The 22,150-nt window shown below is 38.4% G+C and overlaps 1 protein-coding gene across 1 annotated transcript in view; it reads left to right on the plus strand.

Moving 5' to 3' along the window:
- FZD6 (frizzled class receptor 6) overlaps window positions 1-22,150 on the plus strand; it is a 35,821-nt gene that overhangs the window by 7,311 nt on the left and 6,360 nt on the right. The window contains exons 2-4 of the mRNA XM_063451149.1: window positions 2,185-2,556; window positions 19,295-19,491; window positions 20,531-21,545. Coding sequence (XP_063307219.1) covers window positions 2,335-2,556; window positions 19,295-19,491; window positions 20,531-21,545 — 1,434 coding nt within the window. The 5' untranslated portion in view covers window positions 2,185-2,334. The remainder of the gene's footprint in view (window positions 1-2,184; window positions 2,557-19,294; window positions 19,492-20,530; window positions 21,546-22,150) is intronic.

Genomic DNA, 22,150 nt, shown 5'->3' on the forward strand with positions numbered 1-22,150 from the left:
TCTACACATTTTGCTAGTTAAACAAAAATAAAGCAAAAGAGGGAACTATGAAATTATAAATACCTATATCTATATCCATATACCTATTAAATTGAATATTTGGGACGTGCCTTTCCCAGTCACAGCTTGTGCGCCGGAGGAGTCTGTAACTCAATCCATAATCTGCTTGGAGATACCTCCTTATGATGGGGTGATCAAGTTTCCCCTTAACTGGAGGCGATTATAAATCTGCATCATTCAAGGCAGCAGGGATATTAATACAACTCTGTAATAAACACTGTCTATACGTGGCCCCAGTTCCAGCGGACATTTGATCACTATGGCTTATGGGGCCGGTAGGCTCTTGTCAGGTGATCACAGCGTGCCATCAGGAGCTGTTGGGTTTCATACTGTAGTTTATTTTTTTTTCTTCTGTATTAAGTGAAATAAACAGCATAGTTAAGTTTTTTTTTTTTTAACATTGAACAAGTTGTTAATTTCTTGTATTAACTAAAACTTTATATATTTGTGTTTTTGTTTGCTTGTTGGGGTCTTTCTTTGTGCATTTTCTTTTTAAAGTGAATTTATTTCATCCAAAATAAACGTAAGCCTAGAAAAGCTAATTTTTGGAAGCCTTATCTTGGCTCCGAGAGAGAAGATTTAATATCTTGTTTACAAACCACAGCCTTTCAGATATGTGTTTTTTGTCTGCATTTTGGTCACAAAGTCCTTGTGGTGGAGATAATTACGACTTGTTTGTCTGATGTTTTGGGGAATTTACAGACAGCCAAACAGAATCTCTGAGAGACAACTGACAATGTGGAGACTCCCAAGTCAGGCTGAAGCTGCCAAGTACTTTTATAAACTGACCCTGAGAGCCTTGTCTCCATTTCCTATCCCTTGGAATATAACAAAAAACGAGTCCTACACCAAACCTTTGAACACACACAGGATTCCAATAACTGATATTAAGTTTCTGTCAATAGTAAGGAAGATCGTATCTTTTTCCCTGAGGCCTGTGTTGACTTAATCTTGTGTATGTGTTTAATTAGCATGCATAGTATAGTAAAGAGTCATTGACAAAGGCTACCTAACCTTGATGGCAGACGGCTGGCTCACACTCCCATTTACCCAGGAGGCCTAACTGCTTTCCCAGGAACACCCTACCATGTCACCATTCCATTCTAATACAAATGTCTCCTTCATGTCATTCTATGGGAGTACTGTAACTTTATAAAAAAAAATTATACTGATATTTTTAAACATGTGTGCAATGGTTCTTTTGTTAACATTAAAAATATAGAATTGTTTTTTTTTTTTTTAAGTAAAAATAAAATCTCACACAGAGAACCAAAAACAGAACCAGAATCCTAAAATATGTATTGGAGATATGAAAATCACTGTTTAGTCTTTTTAAGTCATTCCAAATTACTGAATACATTTTTTTTTTGCTTTTAATATAATAACTTGTGTATAAATCTTTATATCAACCTTATAAAAAATGTTTCTACCAATTTAATATGTTTCTCTATGCAAAGTAAACGTGCCATTAACCGTTATTGGGTATGTTAAATTGTGTTTATAGGGCTGTGTGTGTGTTTTTTTATTTTTTATTTTTTATTTTATGAATAAGAACCTATTCACCCTATCGTTCCTGTAAGTTTTCTTGTAATTGTCCTATTTTATAGTTAAATCCATCCTCTCATAATATTGTAAAGCGCTACGGAATCTGTTGGCGCTATATAAATGGCAGTAATAATGCATCTGTTTGCTGCAATGCTCCCTGTTTAGATGCGTTCGTAACTGTTTTCACTCCTTAAAGGCAGAGGGTTACCAGAATCACTTTATATTATCCATCATAATGAGTTCAGGATTTCTCCCACCGAAGGGTCCCTTTCCTGAGAAAAGCTCAAGGTCTTTTTATCTGTACTCCTTCTGTAGCGCGCAGACAAAATATTGTTCTTTATTCCAAATAAATTTAGTTTTATATTATTTTTTTCCCCACGTAAATACCAATGGTTAGATTGTTTTTTTGTTTGTTATTTTGTCTTCTAAACATCAGGCACCCAGTCCAGACATCATTGTGGAGTGCAGCTCTACATAAAAAAAAATAATAATAATTGTATTATAATTGCGTTATTGTTTGCCTACTTGGCATCAACAGGATGCTGCTCAATACCTTAATTTGTGTTTGTTTTTTAACAGGATGTCTACTAAATATAATCTACGGATTCCGATGCTCGGTGCATTTTTACCTCCTGATGACATTGGATGTAGAACCTCCTCACCATTCTTTATTGCCTAACTGAATCTGAATGTTTCACATCCACTAGCACTTTGAAGAGGCTTTGCCAAATGTCTTACGTGCTCGCACTGAAAGTGAACATGATCAGGATGACTGTTTGTTCTTGGATTATATTGTTTGGCACTTTACTTCTACCCATTGTGGAAAGCCACAGTCTTTTCACTTGTGAGCCCATCACTGTTCCCAGATGTATCGGAATGACCTACAACATGACTTTTTTTCCAAATATGATGGAACACTATGATCAAGATATCGCTGCCAGTAAAATGGAGGTAAGAGATGTATTTTAATCTTTAGTGAGACTTGAATGGTACAAAGCACCAGGTTCTAATCTCTACAACAGGGCTGCTTAAAAGGTAGATGTTGTAAAACTACAACTCCCATGATGCTTTGCAATGACAAAGCATCATGGAAGCTGTAGTTTTAAAACATCTGGGGACCTATCTGTCGGGCACCACTGGTCTAGGATGACCTACTCTGACAGGGACTTTCTTCAGGATACGATGATCCATCTCCACTGCCTTCTCTGAGAAATGTAGACCCTAATTAACAATTTTGGGTGACCAGGAAAAGCTCCTTGCATCCATTAAGTTGGAGATGGCCTATTCTGAAATGAGTTGGTATCAGTGGCTCTGTTTTGAATTTTGAAATATGTGCATGCCCAAGTAGTTAACCCTCATAGTTGTCATCTATTTCCAGCACACTAGAACAACCCTGTAAACAGATTCACATGAAAATATCTGTGGATTTTAATGGATAAGTCTTGGGATAAGTACAATTGGAATACCGAAAGTACCCTATTCCAATAAGTACCCAATTCCAATTTCTCAGAGCAATGGTAGAAAAATTGGGTCAGCGCACTGTTTTAGTTGGTCCTCATTGACGGGAACAGGCATATCATCTTAATCAGACCACAGACAACAGCCCACAAAAATGTGTTACTGTAACAGTTCTCTCTCTGCAGGGTGATGGAGACTCATTTACTACTAGGAGGATTCTGATAAAGGTGTTTTGTTGAGTTTATTGTGTGGTTTATATATATATAAAGTTTAGAATGGCTCGCTGAACCAAGTTTGCAATTAGGGATTGAGTCTACAAGCTATTGCCATGTACATAATGTGGGGCCATTTCAAAAACAGATTGAAAGGAAACTATCAGGGTGGGGAGTAATTACTTCTATAGGTAATGCATAAAAAACCAATGCAAAGAGTCTAAAGCAACATATACTTAATTTTTTTTTTTTGTTAAGTATCCTTTGATGCAAACGTTTCCATATCCATTTGCAACTACCTAACCATTGAGACCTCCAATCAGAAGTGTCTCATTCTGCTATATGAGGTCAATTCTTATCCAATAAACTTCTTTCAAGCAGACATTAGTAAACACGACCATGTACACTGATTGACAGGTTCAGCTCTCTCCTAGGGCGAGATCAATTACTTTAGAATAATCGTTGAAATTGACCATGGAGCAAATTCATACAATAAATTACACCGCTGTTTTATTCTGTACTCCCAAAAATTCAGTGGCATATTTTTGGGGAAAATAAGTTAGGAGCAGATCTGAATTTAATGTGCAGAATTTAGGAAACCAGTACATCCACAGACTTTTTCATGAAATACTACTGACCCTTATGTTCACTGCTCTGCTCGTGTGCTCTATTTCCTCAGGACTTTAGGTTGATTCAATTGTGATAAAACCTTAATGAAGTCTAAATTCAATGTATTCTCTGTAATCCTAAATAGCACAAGCTTTGCTTTCAAACTGGATTTACTATGATTTTACCATAGTCATGTTTTTATGATTTTGCAAATCCACAAAAACGGATGATTACATTTCTGATTTTTTTCCAAATATTATGCAAAGTTCGCATCTGATAACGTGTTTATGACATCTCAAAAATTATACAAAGGTGGTGATTTTCAGTAAGTAGAACGTGCTGAATGAGTCGGACATTCCTTTTGGAATTTTGTGTGTTTAATGACTCGACCAAATCACAGAAACACCACACTGTAAGAATTACTTTGGAAATGACTGTCCATCCGTTTTACTCATCCAGAGCTGTGGAAATATTTGGCCAGCCTGTGCTTCTTCCCCTTGTCTCACTTTTATTCCCTAAACACCAAATTGCAAAACTTGCGTCTAAAAAGCTGATTTGGGAAATTCCCCAATTCAGTTCAAAACCATTGCAACTTTGCCGTTTTAGTTTTGAATTTGGCAACAAAGTTTTTAATTAAGTACAATTTGGATTTTAATGAATGAAGCCCTCCGGCTATAGTACTGACACTTTTACTGCTAAACATAAAATGATTCATAATTCCCTTCCATGCATTTAGAGAGAGTTTTTAAGATTTCGTTTTTCAAACAAGTAATGACTAAAAAGAATTAATTCATTAAATCCCACACATGTGAAGTGGAGCTGTTTTCGGGTTACTTCCAGATTTACATCTCGCCCTTATCTACTGCTATGTCCTGCTCTGAATAGAATGAAGTCTACTTCTCTTTCAATTTTCTTACTGTCAATATTTTGACCTGCAGCTCGCAAGGTCGATGAAAACCATTTTTATTCCTGCTCTCTCAGTACAGACTGCCTCTTTCTTCCTTTGTATAATGCTCTGTTTCATTGGAATGTTTGCCTGTGCAGACTGAAGCTTTGTTTTGTGTCATGCAAGACGAAACAGTGCTTTGTATCTGGCGCAGAGCCACAGAACACAATGGCATGTCCCATGCACGTCTTGCAGGTTTGATCAGGCTCTGGATCTTTGGAGTCAATGTATCAGTTGCCACACCAGTGAAATGAATGGATATTTTATCTCTATGCCTCTGTCTGTCAGAGGGATCGCAATTACTATTTAACTCCTTCGGGAGAAGTGCCAGAGTTACATGTGAGACACCAGCAAGCAAACAATATTCAGGTGGCCCCTTTTACGCCACCATTCCCAAAAAGTTATATACAACCAGTCAACAGGCCTAGACATGTTTGAAATTACAAATGTGCTAAATACATGGATATTGGCAGTTACAAAACCAAAGTAAATAAAACTGTATGTAATTATCCAAAAAGAAAATTAGAGGTTTTCACAGTAGCTGTTCCTTAAAGGGGAACTATCGCTATCACAGTCCGGTAGCAAGCTAAAAGTTAGCCAAAGGTTTAGCACCGTAGGTCACACATGTCAATCATGTTATGCTATGCTGGTGCCATAGAGCACTATATCTGTGCAACCTCCATCAGTATGACCTGCACTGTAAGAGGGACCATTCACAGAGATTTGTGCATGCCCAAGAGACGCAGACTTCCTGCAGCTTTATTTCTGCTAATGACAACAGGTGTGTTTTGAATGTCATGATCGTGGTCTGATTTTACCCTGCGATCACCGGGGAAACACCTACAGGCCCAATGCATGTCCACTGTACTCTAGCAGCCTGGTCAGATAACAGTCCTCCAGGAAGTATCCTGATCCAGGCCTGGAGAGCATTAACCGCACATGCCACCGGCTCAAGCACTAACACACATAATGCCATGCTAGCAAAGGCTCTACACAACCCCTGCCTGGAGCCTTACTGGTGCTTAGATGTGCAAACAGACTTCCCAACATTCACATTTTTAGAAGAAAAAAATTACCCTTCTTGCCAGCCTTACTGTGAGTGATATGTAAAAAAACACACACATAAAACAAAAACTGCTACAGTTATATTACAACCCCCCTCCCAAGCAGTTTTACGGCCAGCCGGAATATTACATTCCGGGTTTGCTATATGAATTTTGTCCAGTTTGTTATATATGGTGTGCCCATGCACAATGAAAACAATTCTCCCTCTCACACCTGGAGAGGAAGCCACTACCCACAGCCTGGTTCACAAACAAAGTGAGTCTGAACTCCCCTGTCTATAACCTGATAGAATCGATATAACTGCTATCAGTTTATACAGAAAGACACGAAGGCATCGATTTAATAAGCTTTCCAAATGATTCAATATTTAAAAAAAAAAATTCTAAATGTATCTACAAAAAATCCCATAGACATTAATTGTGACTTCTGTAGAAAAATCACTTGGAAAATCTTCTAGCAGTATTGAATCATTTGGAAAGCTTATGAAATAGACAGTGGTGGCCACAGTGAAAGGGTTAACTGTGATCAGAATGTCCCATGCCTGTGTCCCTACTAGAAAGGTTTCCATGAGACTTTCTGCCTCACAAGGCAAGTCTTTACATTTACTATTCAGCTTGTGCACAAAGACAATCGGTTAAACATCAACCACCCAGTCATTCTTTGCTTGGGCTGTAGCTAAGGGACTCCAAACGGAAAGCGTAATGCACATCGCATGCTTTCATCAGGCTGCCCAGGAATGCATTGATGTTTGTTCATGTACTGAGCTTTTTACTCCCCCCACACTCCCCCTTGTGTATTTTATAGAGTCAAATTACAGTACTTTATTGCAACAGGTAACAGTTTGTTATTATTAATAATATTTAATTTGGTTAACTTGGAAAGACTGTCATGCTTGTACGTGTTTTTTCACTACACCAAAAAACACAAACCGTCTGTAAAACTTCAAAGGTGCCCATAATTCAGTTCTGTGGGATGTTGCCCCTTTTTCAAAGTTTTTTATTTTAGCTCACCTTTGCAGTCTCCATTTTTTTTTTTAAAACTACATTTCCCACAATTCTCTTAAAACACATCATTGGATTGGGTGCCAAATTACCCATTATTTATCTAGGTCATGGGTGTCCTATTGCCTTCAGCTGGCAATGAACTATGGAAGATGTCCAAGCGCTGGTTGCCTGGCGTTGGCCGCTCTGCTCAGGATGGGTTAGGACACTGAAGTTTTTTTCCCATGCCACAAAAAAAAAATATTTTAAGATCTTGTTTCAGACACAGATTGCAGCTGCGGGGTCCAACTCCCATTTTACTAGCCATCCGTTACTGTGCCAGCAGATAACTATTGATTAATTATGTGTCCCAGAATCTGGCTGCCTGCCATTATGAAAGTCTGGTAACTGTGTAAAAGTGTACTTGTTGATTATAAACCAATAAACATACAATCAAAGCTTCCTGTTAATTTTCCTCATCCATTTATTGCATAAAAAGAGCTTTGCAACACCGTACTGAAATATTGATTAAATAGTTATTTTCTTTTCTTTAATTTTTTTTTAGTGAAGTAGATCTCAACTTCTTAGATTTAATAAGCAACTTACAATCTTCACACTTACACTTACCTCTTACCTAATTATAGCCCTCAAATTAACCCCTAACCATAATCGGCCGGCATGAAAATGAGCCCTAACATGTGAATGTATGGAAATTGCACATGTCGAGGGATTTAAACATTTTACATAATGAAATGATATGCTATTCATAGTCAATAAATGTATCAGTGTTGTGGTATACAATCCTTCACAAACATATTGTAATGTATCCAGTGCAAGAAAAGATCAACAGTCTGTCCCCCAATTGAACCAAAAGTAATAAAGACGCCAACACTACAAGCTTTTCCAGAATGGCATGCAAGATTTATTAGTTCAGAATCAAGGCCAAAAAGTCTGAGCAACGTTTCAGTCATATGACCTTCGTAAGGCTTCTTCATCGGAGGTCATGTGAACGAAATATTGCCTTTTGTATGTGGTCTGCACGTCCATAAGAAATTGCCTGATGTTCTAGAATCTTTAGTACATTAAAACCAAAACAAAATTCAACTCTCAAGTTATAGTGTAATCAAATATGTATTTCCTATTATTATTATTATTATTGTAGTGTATGTTTTCATTTACTATTTTAGTTATGGGATCCATTTCTCCATGTGATGACTGCAATTTGTATTTCTTCTGCACCTCTCCATTCATTTTCACCGTTGCTGTTTGCTGTAAACTGAGGGTAATGGGAAACACACAAGCTATACTTGGATCTATATCTGCCAAATTTACAGGTTTTGCCCTAAAGGCTCCAGGTTTGACAGATCTTTAGGTCATTGCCTTTCTAATCCTGACAAGGGGCTCGCGTGTCAACCTGACCGCTCCCTTCTCTCTCTCTTACTTTCCTTTTGGCCTAATCCAACCCACCCAGACTGGATACTCTGTCCTATAAGATAATTTTGCGAAGAACTTAGGGGGTGGTGGTTTCCTGCACAACTGGTGTTAACAAGGACTCTGGGATTAGAATTACACTTAAACTAATACTGTATTTACAGATTTCTTTGACTACAAATTGAAAGCAAATTCTGCTGGTATCAGAGCGTAATGTAACTTTGAGATGAGCGTCCGAGGTATTGTTCTGGAGATGACTAAATGGCATGACAAAAATACAAAGTAGAAAACACTGTTGCTGTAACCACAAACTATATGCCTTTAACCTACATAAAGCAACTAACACAGCACCACGTCATAGGATATGAACACCAAAGCACACTAAAGAGCTAATCCTTTGTCAACACACTAAACAATTAGTAGTAATTTTTCTGCGCAATTTATCGGCAGTAGCTCCAAATCCTTATTTTGTTATTAAATGGACACATTGAATAGCCCCTCCTCGCAAAGTTAGAAGAAAGTAATGGAAAAGATTAGAATTTTATAGTTGATACTTTACATATACACGCTGAACCAGTTCTTCAAGTAACTGAATAGCGTTGGGATCTTTTTCTCTTTTTTTTTTTTTTTTTTATTTACAGTAGGCGCTGTTGCTGCAGGTAGCACTTTGGTATGAGTTACATTATACTGCTTTGGCATTTTGTAATCAATCTCTTGAGATTTCATTTCTTTTGCTTAAAAAAAACATGGGAAAATTGCAAAATGCTCTATGCTTCTGGGGATATAATTTGAAATAATGCTTGTTTTTTTTTTTTTGTTTTTTTTTATATATATATTGAAATTAAGGGCCTGGAAATTTAATAGTATATCTGTTTTTGCCTAGTTCCTGAATAACGGAACCTAAGGCTGTCATATTGGTTCACATTTTATATGTCATTGGCAGCTGCTAAGTGCAAAGGAATTCAGGGATGACCCTGATTATGGGGGACATGCATTGGCAGTGTGCCCCTGCCATATTCCAGTCACAGACACATACATTTCTTTGCTGGTCTTATTTTTTGTGTTGTGTGATTTTGTTTTTATATTTATTTTGCATTTTTTAAGCCTGTAGAAGCAGGGCCTAATTTGTTTACGCATTAAATTAATCCACAATTAAACAGAACTTTTGTAGAAACGCTAAACGTAACTAGACCTAAAGCTATTTCTGATGAGTTGGCATAATCTCCTTATAAGTATCCCTCTTTGGTGGGGACAGCCCCTCCTGTCATCAGGCTATCGGGAAAATTATTGAATTACGGGATATTTAGAATTTGCATTGGATGCCAGACTGTATCAGAAATGACTCACCTTTTAAAATGCAAATGTAAAAGAACCCGAGGGATATTCTTAAATATGAGTAATTGCCGGTTAGAATTTGCCATTACCTCCAAAGTGTCAGTTCCCCTTTAATACTTTTTTTTTTTTTGGGGGTTTGTTTTGATATTGTTTGTTTGCGTTACAGCTGCTTTTCATAGAACAGAGAATAAATTAACGAACGTGCAGTTTAATTGTAATAAAAGGTAAACTGTGGTTACTATGCTGCAAAGCTGCGTCCCACCCATTTCAATGTGAAAGAATGATTCATGTTTTATTTGAATAGTCTTTGAAAGTGTGAACCTGACGCATTGTTGTCAGATATAATGGAAACTCCTATCTCTGGGATCGCAGAACAGTCAAATTGTGTTTGCAGATAAATCCTACCACACTCCTTGCGTGACAAACCTTTTTAAAGCTAGAAATCTATTGGTTCATCAGTCAGGCGATACGTGTGTGTGTGCGCGCGTGTGTGTGTGTGTGTCCAAATACGTCTGCAGTAGAATTCAGCTACCTAATTGCATCTCCATGTGGAGCTTTCGGCATCTTCATGCAGTTTATATTGCAATAAGCACTTTTTTTTTAGCAGAGGTGCCGTTGGGGACAGATTTAAACACTGCTTTTTCTCTAAAAAGGCATTGTTTACATTAGTGAGACTGCAGAGTCAGGCTATTTTCACATGAACCACTTTATTTGTAGTGCTTAGAGTGTCCCTTTAAGTATATAATATGGGGTAGACTATAGTTTTGGTAACCAAAGAATTCCCTACTTTTAGCGCATCCCAGGTAACGATCTGTGCAGATGTGGTGTGAGGCTGGTTAGTTAAAGCCACATTGAAATGTGAAGGGTTTGGAAGAGTTAAGTGTTGATTCAGATAAGAAGTGGTATGGGTGCCAGGTTTTCTGTTAATCCACGAGCTAGTTTATTTAAGAGACATTATACTTCTGACTCATTGGGCTCCTTGTTTTTGGAAGTCACATGCAATAAAAGTATGATTAATTACTTAACCCCTTAAGGACACAACTTCTGGAATAACATGGAATTATAACGGAATATTTCCGTCATGTGTCCTTAAGGGGTTAACCTACAGCTCTCTCTCCAGCTCGGGTGGAACTACAAGTCTCTTTATTCTTTGCAAAGAAAGCGATGCTTGCTGAGCTTCATGAGACATTCCAGAGCAAATGGAGCTGTGCCTTTACCAACAAAGTCAAATAAAGTTGGAAAGCTCAAGTCCAATGGGAACTTCATTTAAAATGAATCCTACCTTGTTTTTAAAGTTGTTCACATCTCCCCGGTGGGGTCTATCATTAATTGATGGTGTCATTGGTTTTATGTAATCTTCGCATGCAGCTGGACAGTTAATCTGATTTGGTTCAATAATTCAGCCAGTGCCAATTTGTTTAACTATAAGGTGCCCTCTGACTCACAGCACTGAGAGGACTTCACCAACTCAACCAGGAACTTTGAAGAATTGCAAACGTCGGGTCATAATAGATGAAGTGGAAAACATCTTCCATAGTTTTCAGTATTCTGTTTTACCCTTCCACAATTCCTGGTTTTATTTAATAAATCTTAGGCCCAGTATGACAACCAACAAGGACCTATATATGGTCGCTTTTCACACCTCCATCCTTACAAAGTGAGTGCTAGCCAAATACAAAAATCATCCATTTAAACCAAGTGGGTATGTCGACTTCTAATATATAGAGGCAAGGGGAGAAGTAGATGTCGATTTTTTTTTTTTATTTTGTATGTATATGTTCTGTTCATGAGACTTTTGGGATATTGGGGCACAAGTAATTGGGCCTTGACCAATTCTGTAAGATATGATTTGGGGAAAAGTATCTGGGTCAGGAAACCTTCCCTTTTTTCCACCACTGTCTGACAGATGCATCTCATACCAGGAGCCTGAAAGTCAAATCCAGGGCTTAAATGCATTGAGGATTATAGGAGTTGTAGTGCAGCGCAGGTACTTCCGTTTGCAGACTGCCTACCATTTTGAATTTCATTGAAGGTATACAATGACTCTAAGATAAATTAATCTAATACTGACACTGTATGGCCCAGTGTGTGTATAATGACATGTAAAAGTAAATATGCATTCAACCACACTTGTGCTTTGAAACCTGCTACATAATCTGTCTAGAATCTTGAAAGTTGTGTTTTTAAGATCTATGAAAAGGGTGTTGTGTTTGGACCACTTTCCAGCTTAAATAAAGGCTCCTTTTATTAGAAATGCTGACCTATCCCAGCCCCAGACCATTAACACTAGTCCTACAGGAAAGTAGGGGGACAGAAACATAGACTCCCATAAGCTGTCAAATCTCCTTATATGATTATGTTTTATTACATCCCATGAAGAGGAAAGAGTTGCATATTTTCAGTCTCATTATAGAGGGCAATGAAGGCTGACACAAACTATTTGAGTTGCAATCTTTAAAACACAATAGGGAGTTACTGAAACATATTAAAAAGTGTGGGGGAAAAGTGTCAGTTCTTCTCCCTTACTAAGCGGCTCAATCAATCAATTCCGAGTCCATTCTGTGGATTTTTTTTTCTTGGCCAGTAAAGCCTTGTACACTAGCCATTATCTCTTTTTCTACAGCCTGGTTTACAGTTTTGTGATCCAGGTTGTGTTGAGCAATGTACGCAGCCATGAATCCTCCAGAGGACGATTTGTTCACACCACACTCACAGGTTGGACAGATTTGATTCTGCCAACGAGGAAATAAAGCTTCCCCTTTTTAGTTCTTTACGCTGCGTAGGGCAGGCTTATTAGCTGCAATAGTATTTCCAAATAGTAGCTGAATTATAAATGTAATGTAGAATTATAAATATACATAATTTATAAATATAAAAAAGTAAATTTATATATTCATTGTTTAAATTAGCCTGTTGTTACCGGTTTCTTTTTAATAAATCTTGGCTGTTACCTAGCCACACGTGTAAACCAATATATAAAGGTAAATAAGTAAAATTCAAATGACATAACAATAATATAGTAATTGATTACGATGACAGATAATAAACAATTAGCCAGTCTAATGTCATGTCCCTGAAAGTGTAATTTCTGGAAGCTGTATTAGCCCAGTAATGGAGACGCAGAATAATGCAGTGTTATCACAGTATCTTGTAATACCTGTTTTATTGGGCAGCCGTTATTTTGGAACAAAAAGCTTTAGGGAGTAGCCCCCTTTATCCAGTCTGAGGCTTTAGATTAAGGGAGCAACACAAGAAAGCTAATACTGATAGCAAAATACTGAAATACTGATAGCAAAATTTAATTTAATTTATCTGTTGTGTTTTGTTGGTTGCTTGTTAGTTTTTTTTTTTTTTGGTTTTTTTTTCGATATTAAGGGAAAATAAAATAGTTTTAATGGTAATATTGCTCCCATTTTGCATCGTAGGTCTCCACTAATATAAAGACATACGGAGAACAAACAGAAAGTGTTTTTTAGCCCCAGGTGTAAAGCAGATGATGGTTATATATGACTTTCTCTGAGCTAGTAAACAACTCTTTAGAAAATGTACACTGAGCCAGGAAGGCTGGTCACACATTAAATGTCGAGATCCTTATTTTCAAAGCACCATGGAATTGGAGAATTCAAGAATGGACTGTGCGTTTTAGGTGTGTAATGCCAAATCTGCAATTCCTATAAACAGGCAATACATTTCAACATTTTAGATTAAATAGGGCTAGCTAGTCTTTCATTAAATTCATATGAAGGGGTTTTTAATATAAAGCACAGTTTTTCTGCATTCTATATTATTTTAAGAAATGTATTGTAGCAAACTTTGAGTCAGGTTTTTGTGGTTAGTTAATACAAATACCCAAGTCTCACATTTAACACCCATAGTGATCTCCCAACTGGGGGATATATATATCTCCTGTTATTTTTACATATAGTGACCAGACTTTAGTAATGAATTAACATGATTATGGAACAGTTCTATCCCTTTACCTTACAGTCACACTTACTTACAACGACCTATAAAATGGTGAAGGACATGTATATCCTTCCCCATGGCTTACTAGTGCATTTCAATTGACCAGCCAAGGTCATTGTTTGTTCATCATCTCTTATCTTGTTGTCCATTGTGTTGGTGATTTAAAAATGAATCTGATGGTCATGAACCCAAAAATGTGTTTAAAGGAACACTATAGTCACCTAAATTACTTTAGCTAAATAAAGCAGTTTCAGTGTTTAGATCACCCCCTGCAATTTCACTGCTCAATTCACTGTCATTTAGGAGTTAAATCACTTTGTTTCTGTTTATGCAGCCCTAGCCACACCTCCCCTGGCTATGATTGACAGAGCCTGCATGAAAAAACTGGTTTCACTTTTAAACAGATGTAATTTACCTTAAATAATTGTATCTCAATCTCTAAATTGAACTTTAATCACATACAGGAGGCTCTTGCAGGGTCTAGCAAGCTAATAACATAGCAGGGGATAAGAAAATCTTAATTAAACAGAACGTGCAATAAAGAAAGCCTAAATAGGGCTCTCTTTACAGGAAGTGTTTATGGAAGGCTGTGCAAGTCACATGCAGGGAGGTGTGACTAGGGTTCATAAACAAAGGGATTTAACTCCTAAATGGCAGAGGATTGAGCAGTGAGGCAGCAGGGGCATGTTCTATACACCAACACTGCTTCATTAAGCTAAAGTTGTTCAGGTGACTATAGTGTCCCTTTAACCCCTTAAGGACACATGACATGTGTGACATGTCATGATTCCATTTTATTCCAGAAGTTTGGTCCTTAAGGGGTTAATAAAATGTTGTCAGAGGCACTATCAGCTCTACTTCAGTTCAAAAATATCTTCAGAAAATTAGTGCTATCAATTCCCCACCACCAGAAATACCTGGGAATTTGCCAGAAAGAGACCTAGTTCTCCACCTTGTTTACAGTTTAGCAAAGGATTCTAAGACATAAGGACTTGGTCCAGAATGAAAAAACAAAAACACAGCTACTGATCCTGAAGAGTCAATATATTCACCCACCCTCCCCCCTGCCAAACACACATATACACTTGTACATCCCTCTGCACCTCTTTCTGCCCTAACGTTTCTTTTTTCTAGGAGCACCATATTGTTGGTATGTCTCAGGGCTCGAGTCCTGCAGGAACGCATGGGAACGGCGTTCCTGCACTTTTTCCAAAGCAGGAACGCCGTTCCCAGTCCTGCAGTACCTGCCCGCTGCCCTGCTAACTGAACACAGGGACCATCACACGCGGCGTTCTTCTCCAGCTCTAACTCTCGCGAGACCCGCGGCTGTGAGAGCGTTGCCACGGGTTACCATGGCAACGCTCCGCACAGGCGAGTCTCGCGAGAGTTGAAGCTGAGAGAGCTGGAGAAGAACGCCGCGTGTGATGGCCCCTGTATGCAGCGGCTGCTACCCTCCACCGGACCACCAGGCGATCTCCCCCTCCCTGACAAGGTAAGAAGCAGGGAGGGGGGAGAGTAAAGTAAAAAAAACATAAAAACAAAGGTTAAAAAGCAAATGCATCCCCTCCCCATCATCCAGCACACACACACACATAATCCAGCACACACACACATAATCCAGTACACACACACACACATAATCCAGTACACACACACACACATAATCCAGCACACACACACACATAATCCAGTACACACACACACACATAATCCAGTACACACACACATAATCCAGTACACACACACACAATCCAGCACACACACACACACACACACACACATAATCCAGCACACACACACACACACAATCCAGCACACACATAATCCAGCACACACACACACATAATCCAGCACACACACACATAATCCAGTACACACACACACACACATAATCCAGTACACACACATAATCCAGCACACACACACACATAATCCAGTACACACACACACACACATAATCCAGTACACACACACATAATCCAGCACACACACATAATCCAGCACACACACACATAATCCAGCACACACACACACACACACACACACAATCCAGCACACACACACACATAATCCAGCACACACACACACAATCCAGCACACACACACACACACACATAATCCAGCACACACACACACACACACATAATCCAGCACACACACACACACACACAATCCAGCACACACACACACACACATAATCCAGCACACACACACACATAATCCAGCACACACACACACACATAATCCAGCACACACACACACACATAATCCAGCACACACACACATAATCCAGCACACACACACACATAATCCAGCACACACACACACATAATCCAGCACACACACGCATCATCCAGCACACACACGCATCATCCAGCACACACACGCATCATCCAGCACGCACACACACACATAATCCAGCACACACACACACACACACATAATCCAGCACACACATAATCCAGCACACACACACACATAATCCAGCACACACATAATCCAGCACACACATAATCCAGCACACACACACATAATCCAGCACACACACACATAATCCAGCACACACACACACACACACATAATCCAGCACACACACACACATAATCCAGCACACACACACACTGCACTTACTACAAACACACTACATTCATTATACACACTCTACACTCATTACAAACACACTAAATTCACTGTACACACTGCACTCACTACACACACTACATTCACTATACACACTCTGCATTCATTATACACACTCTGCATTCACCACACACACACTACATACACTGCATTCATTATACACACTGCATTCATTATACACACTCTGCACTCACTACAAACACACTACATTCACTATACACACTCTGCATTCATTATATAGACTCTGCATTCATTATACACACTCTGCACTCACTGCACACTACATTCACTATACACACTCTGCATTCGCTACAAACAAACTACATACACTGCATTCACTATACACACTCTGCATTCACTACACACTACATTCACTATACACACTCTGCATTCACTATACACACTCTGCATTCACTACAAACACACTACATACACTGCATTCATTATACGCACTCTGCACTCACTACAAACACACTGCATTCATTATACACACTTTGCACTCACTACAAATACACTGCATTCATTATACACACTCTGCACTCACTACAAACACACTACATTTATTATTCACACTGCAATCACTAAAAAAAACACTCTACACTCACTACAAACACACTGCATTCATTATACACACTCTGTACTCACTAGAAACACACTGCATTCATTAAACACACTCTGCACTCACTACAAACACACTGCATTCATTATACACACTCTGCACTCACTACAAACACACTACATTCATTATACACACTGCACTCACTACAAACACACTACATTCATTATACACACTCTGCACTCACTACAAACACACTACATTCATTATACACACTCTGCACTCACTACAAACACACTACATTCACTATACACACTTTGCACTCACTACAAACACACTACATTCACTATACACACTTTGCACTCACTACACACTACATTCATTATACACACTGCATACACTACACACACTACATTCATTATACACACTCTGCACTCACTACAAACACACTAGATTTATTATTCACACTGCAATCACTAAAAAAACACTCTACACTCACTACAAACACACTACATTCATTATACACACTCTACACTTACTACAAACACACTACATTCATTATACACACTCTACACTTACTACAAACACACTACATTCATTATACACACTCTACACTTACTACAAACACACTACATTCATTATACACACTCTACACTTACTACAAACACACTACATTCATTATACACACACTGCACTCACAACAAACACATTACATTCATTATACACACTCTGCACTCACTACAAACACACTAAATTTATTATACACACTGCACTCACTACAAACACACTACATTCATTATACACACTGCACTGAATACAAACACACTACATTCATTATCCATACTCTGCATTCACTACAAACACACTACATTCATTATACACACTGCACTGACTACAAACACACTACATTCATTATCCATACTCTGCATTCACTACAAACACACTACATTAATAATACACATCCTGCACTGCACTATATGCATAGGAGTGTAATTTTTTTTTTTTAGGGGGGGGAGGCGGAATCTTGGGTGAGTTCCCACACTTTTTTCCCCAGGACTTGACCCCTGGTATGTCTGAATTGTGTATAGCAGAGCTCCACAGCAATAATACTCAGAATGATGTGTCTTTAACCTACTATAAATGTGTTAGAAATCAGTCTGTGAAAAAAGGATAAATTAAATTTCAGTTGCATGCATACATTTATCAGTAAGTCACCTTGCCCCTGGCTGTACCCCTACTCACACACCGAAAATGTAAAGTGTCCCTCTTTGCCTTTTTGAACTATTTAGAGGTATGCAGGAAGCATAAATTATGTTAGGAGAGTTGACTGTTTTCCATTTGAAGCCATCCTTTTATGATGTCAAAGATTATCTGTTTGATATTGGTCATCGAAAGATGATGTCACAGAAGATTTAAAAAACAAAAAATTAAACAAAAAGCAGGGCTTGCTCTGTTTATGCCTCCTGTAAATCCATAGAATGATCGAAGGGCGAAGAATTTAACAGTAAACACAGAGTTTGGTAACTTGCCTCTTTTAATCCCCACACTGTAATAACTTGATAAAAAAAATAAAAAAATGTTATGATTGGCTACTAGTCACACTATGATAAATAGAAACCGCCTGCCTCCAATACAATAGACCTGTCATTATGTGAAATATTTGTTTATATGTTGTAATCACTACATGAGCACTAAACAAGCATCACTTGCAGGGCTGGTTACTGAAGTGAGAAATCAAAGTCAATGACTTTCAAATGTTAGGCCAAAGTAGGTGCACAGCTGACTTAGAAAACCTTTCTTATTTTGGCAATAAGTTTGAAATTCATCTTTTAATTCTCATCTTAGTTACTTTTTTTTTCAGGTGGAATGCCTCCCAATCATCCCAATTTTGGTGGGATGGTTCAGATTTTCTTGTTCTGTGCCGGCTTTATTCCCTGGTGTCCCACTTTTTGGAACATCGGGGAACTGTCCTCAGAAAGCATAGTGTAAGTGCATCATTAGACACACTTACGCTACCTTTAGAGCTCTGGGACCATGCAGAGAGCACTGAAACGGTGTTCCCTGCATGGTCTGCCCTCAGTGGGTTGGCGTGCCAGTAATTTGGGCTGACCTGTCCCTTTTTCATTTAGGCTCGTCCCCTTTGGGGCAGAGTCAATTGCATGATTGCGTCACCGCCCTCTTGGTGGGTTTATGAAGGTTTCCAATGCAACCGAGCAGTTGATAGGAATACATTCCATGAGAATACCATTGCATATACCGGAAAGAGGACTTGAGTTTTAGACCTTGGAATTCGAGGTAAGTATGGGTTAACTGTGGGTTAACTGTGGACCATTTGATGAGCTTATCTATGTGTAAGGAATTGTTGTACCAGTCATAGTAAAAAAATTAAAAAAAATTAAAAAGTGGTCACATGACTAAAAACTCGAGTGATATTTGAAGTTGTACTCGCCCAGTTTGAGATAATCTTGCTTTTTCTGTTTTCTTTCCTTAGCCATTCCTGCCTCTCTTGAATCTTCATTGTTCTCCAGAGGTGCATGCCTTTTTGTGCCAAGCATTTGTTCCGGCCTGCACTGAGCCGAAAAATGTAGCCGTGCCTTGCCGTAGCCTCTGCAAGACTGTTTATTCAGACTGTAAACCGATGATTGACACGTTTGACATTACCTGGCCTGACGAATTGGAGTGTGACAGGTAGGCCGTATATTCATATCTGATATTACCGAAAAATTTGTCAATGATTTTCACCAAGGAATACCATCAGTTCTGCTCTTCATCGCTTTATTAGAATTTTAGACACTGGAAAAAGAACTAAAAAAGTGTCAAGTTTACAAAAGGACAGGAATGAAAGATTAATATCTTCCATAAATTGTTACATATATTGAAGATTATGTGTATATGTGCGTACATTTTACCTAAAACATGCCTTTAGTGGTCGACAAAGTTGCCCCATGACGCCTCTGGCACTCTCATGAAATTCCATGTAGTCGCATACATGCTCGTTTTCTTAAGCATTGCATTTCTCGCTCATGCAACATTCATGGATCTTTGCAGAGCTTAACTAATTTACTAGCTGTGCCCAGAGTGCCAAGTTTGCCATTTCAATTAAAACAAATCTCCAAACTGACATTAATAAAAAATAAAATAAAAAGTTAACACATCCATTAACCAACTTTTAGTTGGCCATCTACCAGAGCAAAATGTCACTAGAAGCAATGTCTATTTAAGGGCAGATCAATTCACTAATGCATTGTTGAATTTAGTGCCTTTTTGTTTATCTGCATGATTTAATTTCCCCTTTGGGTGTTGGAGTTGATCCATCACAGGATAGTGTTGCTTCTGTCTCTTAACACCAAAAGCACATTGATAGAAGCAGGATGTGTCACATCCATGGGTTTTACTCTTTAACTTCACAGTATAACCCAGCTATAAACAAAGAATTTAATACATTTGAACAAAGTTACAGGAAGACAGCCTATTAGCTGCATCCTGCACATTAAAACACTTACCCAAGTAACAAAGAACAATTCATGAACGGAAGAGAAATAAACCTGCCCATTAGTACTGGGTTCTTTGAATATAACAATCTGTTGCACAAAAGTTGACAAGTGCAAACTATAGCTATAACTCTCCGCATCTGTGATGGAATTTATAGATCAACAAAAAGTATCCCACCTTTAACCATGTGTGTTGTGAAGCCAAGTATTTCATAACTCTGTCTTTTTATTTTCAGGCTTGACGAGTGTGAGAGTGCAGATTCCATCTCCACTGGAGAAAATATGGATCTGGGAACTCCTAAACCTCCAGAGAAAATTCACAGAGACTATGGATTCTGGTGCCCCCGTCACTTGAAAACCTCACAAGGAACAGGGTATCAGTTTTTGGGCGTCAACCACTGCGCTCCACCATGTCCCAACATGTACTTCGAGAAAGCAGACTTGGACTTTGCCAAGAATTTCATTGGCATAATTTCGATCATATGCTTGTGTGCTACACTCTTCACATTTCTAACTTTCCTGATTGATGTAAAAAGGTTCAGATACCCGGAACGGCCCATCATTTTCTACTCGGTCTGTTACAGCATCGTATCACTCATGTACTTTATAGGGTTTCTCATGGGAAACTCCATTTCTTGCAGCGAAGCTGATGAAAACTTTGCAGAAGGAGACACTGTTGTCCTTGGTTCCCAAAACAAAGCCTGCACCGTCATTTTTATGCTTCTATATTTTTGCACCATGGCAGGCACAATATGGTGGGTAATGCTTACCATAACTTGGTATTTGGCTGCTGGACAGAAGTGGAGTTGTGAAGCCATAGAGCAGAAATCCATGTGGTTCCATACAGTGGCATGGGGCCTTCCTGGTGTTCTCACCGTGGTTCTTCTGGCTATGAATAAAGTTGAAGGGGACAACATTAGTGGTGTTTGTTTTGTCGGTCTGTACGACAAATCCGTCTCTACTTATTTTGTGCTCATACCACTGTCCCTGTGTGTTTTCATCGGGCTCTCTCTACTACTGGCTGGAATTATTTCTTTAAATAATGTCCGCCAGGTAATACAACACGATGAAAGGAACCAAGAAAAACTGAAAAAATTCATGATTCGTATTGGAGTATTCAGTGGTGCATATTTAGTACCTTTGGTGATATTACTTGGATGCTATGGCTATGAACAATTGTCTAGGACTAATTGGGAAATGACATGGGTAGCCGATCATTGCCAGGAGTACCATATTCCATGTCCGCTCCATGTAAGTACCTCCTGCCAACCAAATATGGTTCTACAAGTAACACAAAGGGGTTTGTTCACTAAAAAATAAAATTCAACATGGAGAACTAGCAACGGAAATGTTACGTTTTAGACCAATATTACAAGACTGTAAAAAGTTGGTCAAGAAAATGTTGGCCTAAAATTAGCAATTGCCTCGTCTATTCACAAAAACGTCCTCATTTTTAAAAAATAGACCATGATTTTATTTTGTAAAACTAATGCCAAACTAAAAGAATTGAATATTTGTTTTTCTGATGTGGTTATTGTAGCCAAAATGTTGCGGGTTTGTTGTGCATTATTTAAGTCAGTTTCTTTATAAAGCATACAGTCCTCACAATGTCATGGCAGCCAGCAACCTAAATTGAAATATTTTTTTGGGAAACAGATAAAAATGTTCTTCGTAGGCTGTGATCTATTTTGAACTGTCGGTATATCCAAGAATAATGATTTAGCTCGAAGAGAGCAGTTTATACTATGTGGGTATGCTTACATTTACAAAAAAAACTTATTTATCCAGCTGTTGGAATTGTAGTTGTTGGATTGCAAATATTTTTTTATTTATTTATCTATTTATTTCTGTCTACT

Source organism: Pelobates fuscus, chromosome 4 (assembly GCF_036172605.1).
Source record: "Pelobates fuscus isolate aPelFus1 chromosome 4, aPelFus1.pri, whole genome shotgun sequence".
NCBI lineage: Eukaryota > Metazoa > Chordata > Amphibia > Anura > Pelobatidae > Pelobates > Pelobates fuscus.